Raw genomic sequence first — 1,425 nt, 5'->3', positions numbered from 1 at the left:
TTGTCTGATCTAGTTTTGTCTGATCTAGTTTTGTCTGATCTAGTTCTGCCTGATCTAGCTCTGTCTGATCTAGTTCTGCCTGATCTAGTTCTATCTCACCCCTGTCTCCTGCAGCTGACGGTGGGCCTGTATGAGTTCGAGGTGACGGTGGAGGGAGAAGGAGCCCGTGGGCGGGGCTACGTCAACGTCACTGTCAGACCAGGTGAGAGCAGGATGGTTCTGATCCGGTTCTTCTGCTCTGTGAAGAACCTGAAGCCTCTCAGGCGGCTGAGGCCTTCAGCTGCTGCTTCATCTCCTCTTCCTGTTAAAGAGGCAGCCTGCAGGCTGACCGCTAATCTGTGATCAGGCATTTGGTCCTGATGTCATGGCGAGGGCCGGTCCTCCTTAAATCATAGCGGCTCCAACACTAATTCTCCTGCTGAAGCTCCTTCCTGTGACAGTAAATACCTGAAGGAGGCGCAGCAGTGATCCGATGTTCTCTCCCTAAATGATGCATGCAGCATATTTATCACGCTCATCCTGGTGACGATATGGAGTCATTTTCTATTTCTTCAAACCAAATCAGAAGCCGTTGGGCTATCAGTTGATTCTGGGGCATCTATTCCCAGAGCTTTATTGGCCAAACAGGACACAAAAAAAGGACCAATCAGAGGCTGCAGTTGGAGGCGTGGCCTGCAGGGGGCGCACCACTCCTACCAACCTCTTTGCAGAGATGTTTTTTAAAGGGAACTCAATCAGTTGTGCTCCTCAAACAGATCAGCAGAACATGTGGTGATGAGTCACGTTCTGACTGGACCTCCTAACGCCTCGTTTTCCGCCTGACAGAGCCGCGGGTAAACAAGCCTCCCGTTGCCGTGGTTTCCCCCAAGTTCGAAGAGCTGTTCCTGCCGACCAGCTCCACGGTGATCGACGGCAGCCGTGAGTTGTTGCTACACGACACAAACATGATCGCTGCAGACGGAGACCCTGACCTTCCTCCTCCTCCTCTTCCTCTGTCAGGGAGCACCGACGACGACAAGGTGGTGATGTGGCACTGGGAGGAGGTCAAAGGTCCCCTGAGGGAGGAGAAGGTCTCAGCCGACACCCCCATCCTCACCCTCACCGGCCTGGTTCCGGGAAACTATACCTTCAGGTACAGAACCAGACCAGAACCAGAACCAGAACCAGTTTCCTCTGACGTCAAACTCTCTAAATCTGTCAAAACGGTTCTGACTGAAAACCCGTTCTTGAAATAAAGTTCCTGGAGTTAAAAAGCCCAGTCTGACCCGGTTTAGAGAGCCCAGTCTGACCCGGTTTAGAGAGAGCCCAGTCTGACCCGGTTTAGAGAGCCCAGTCTGACCCGGTTTAGAGGGGGCCCAGTCTGACCCGGTTTAGAGGGGGCCCAGTCTGACCCGGTTTAGAGGGGGCCCAGTCTGACCCGGTTTA

At 53.4% G+C, this 1,425-nt stretch overlaps 2 protein-coding genes across 2 annotated transcripts in view; both read left to right on the top strand.

Moving 5' to 3' along the window:
- The window catches only part of LOC107094247, a 4,331-nt gene extending 3,989 nt beyond the window's left edge, over positions 1-342 (top strand). Inside the window, exon 6 of the mRNA XM_015389763.1 lies at positions 89-342. Coding sequence (XP_015245249.1) covers positions 89-342 — 254 coding nt within the window. The remainder of the gene's footprint in view (positions 1-88) is intronic.
- Positions 119-1,425, top strand: part of kiaa0319l (KIAA0319-like ortholog) — a 10,730-nt gene continuing 9,423 nt past the window's right edge. The window contains exons 1-3 of the mRNA XM_015389799.1: positions 119-202; positions 826-918; positions 1,000-1,132. Of these exons, the coding sequence (XP_015245285.1) occupies positions 1,026-1,132 (107 nt within the window). The 5' untranslated portion in view covers positions 119-202; positions 826-918; positions 1,000-1,025. The remainder of the gene's footprint in view (positions 203-825; positions 919-999; positions 1,133-1,425) is intronic.

The sequence above is a fragment of the Cyprinodon variegatus genome, unplaced genomic scaffold (assembly GCF_000732505.1).
Source record: "Cyprinodon variegatus isolate N-32 unplaced genomic scaffold, C_variegatus-1.0 Scaffold472, whole genome shotgun sequence".
In the NCBI taxonomy this organism is placed as follows: Eukaryota; Metazoa; Chordata; class Actinopteri; order Cyprinodontiformes; family Cyprinodontidae; genus Cyprinodon; species Cyprinodon variegatus.
This window is presented reverse-complemented; position numbering and strand designations above follow the sequence as displayed.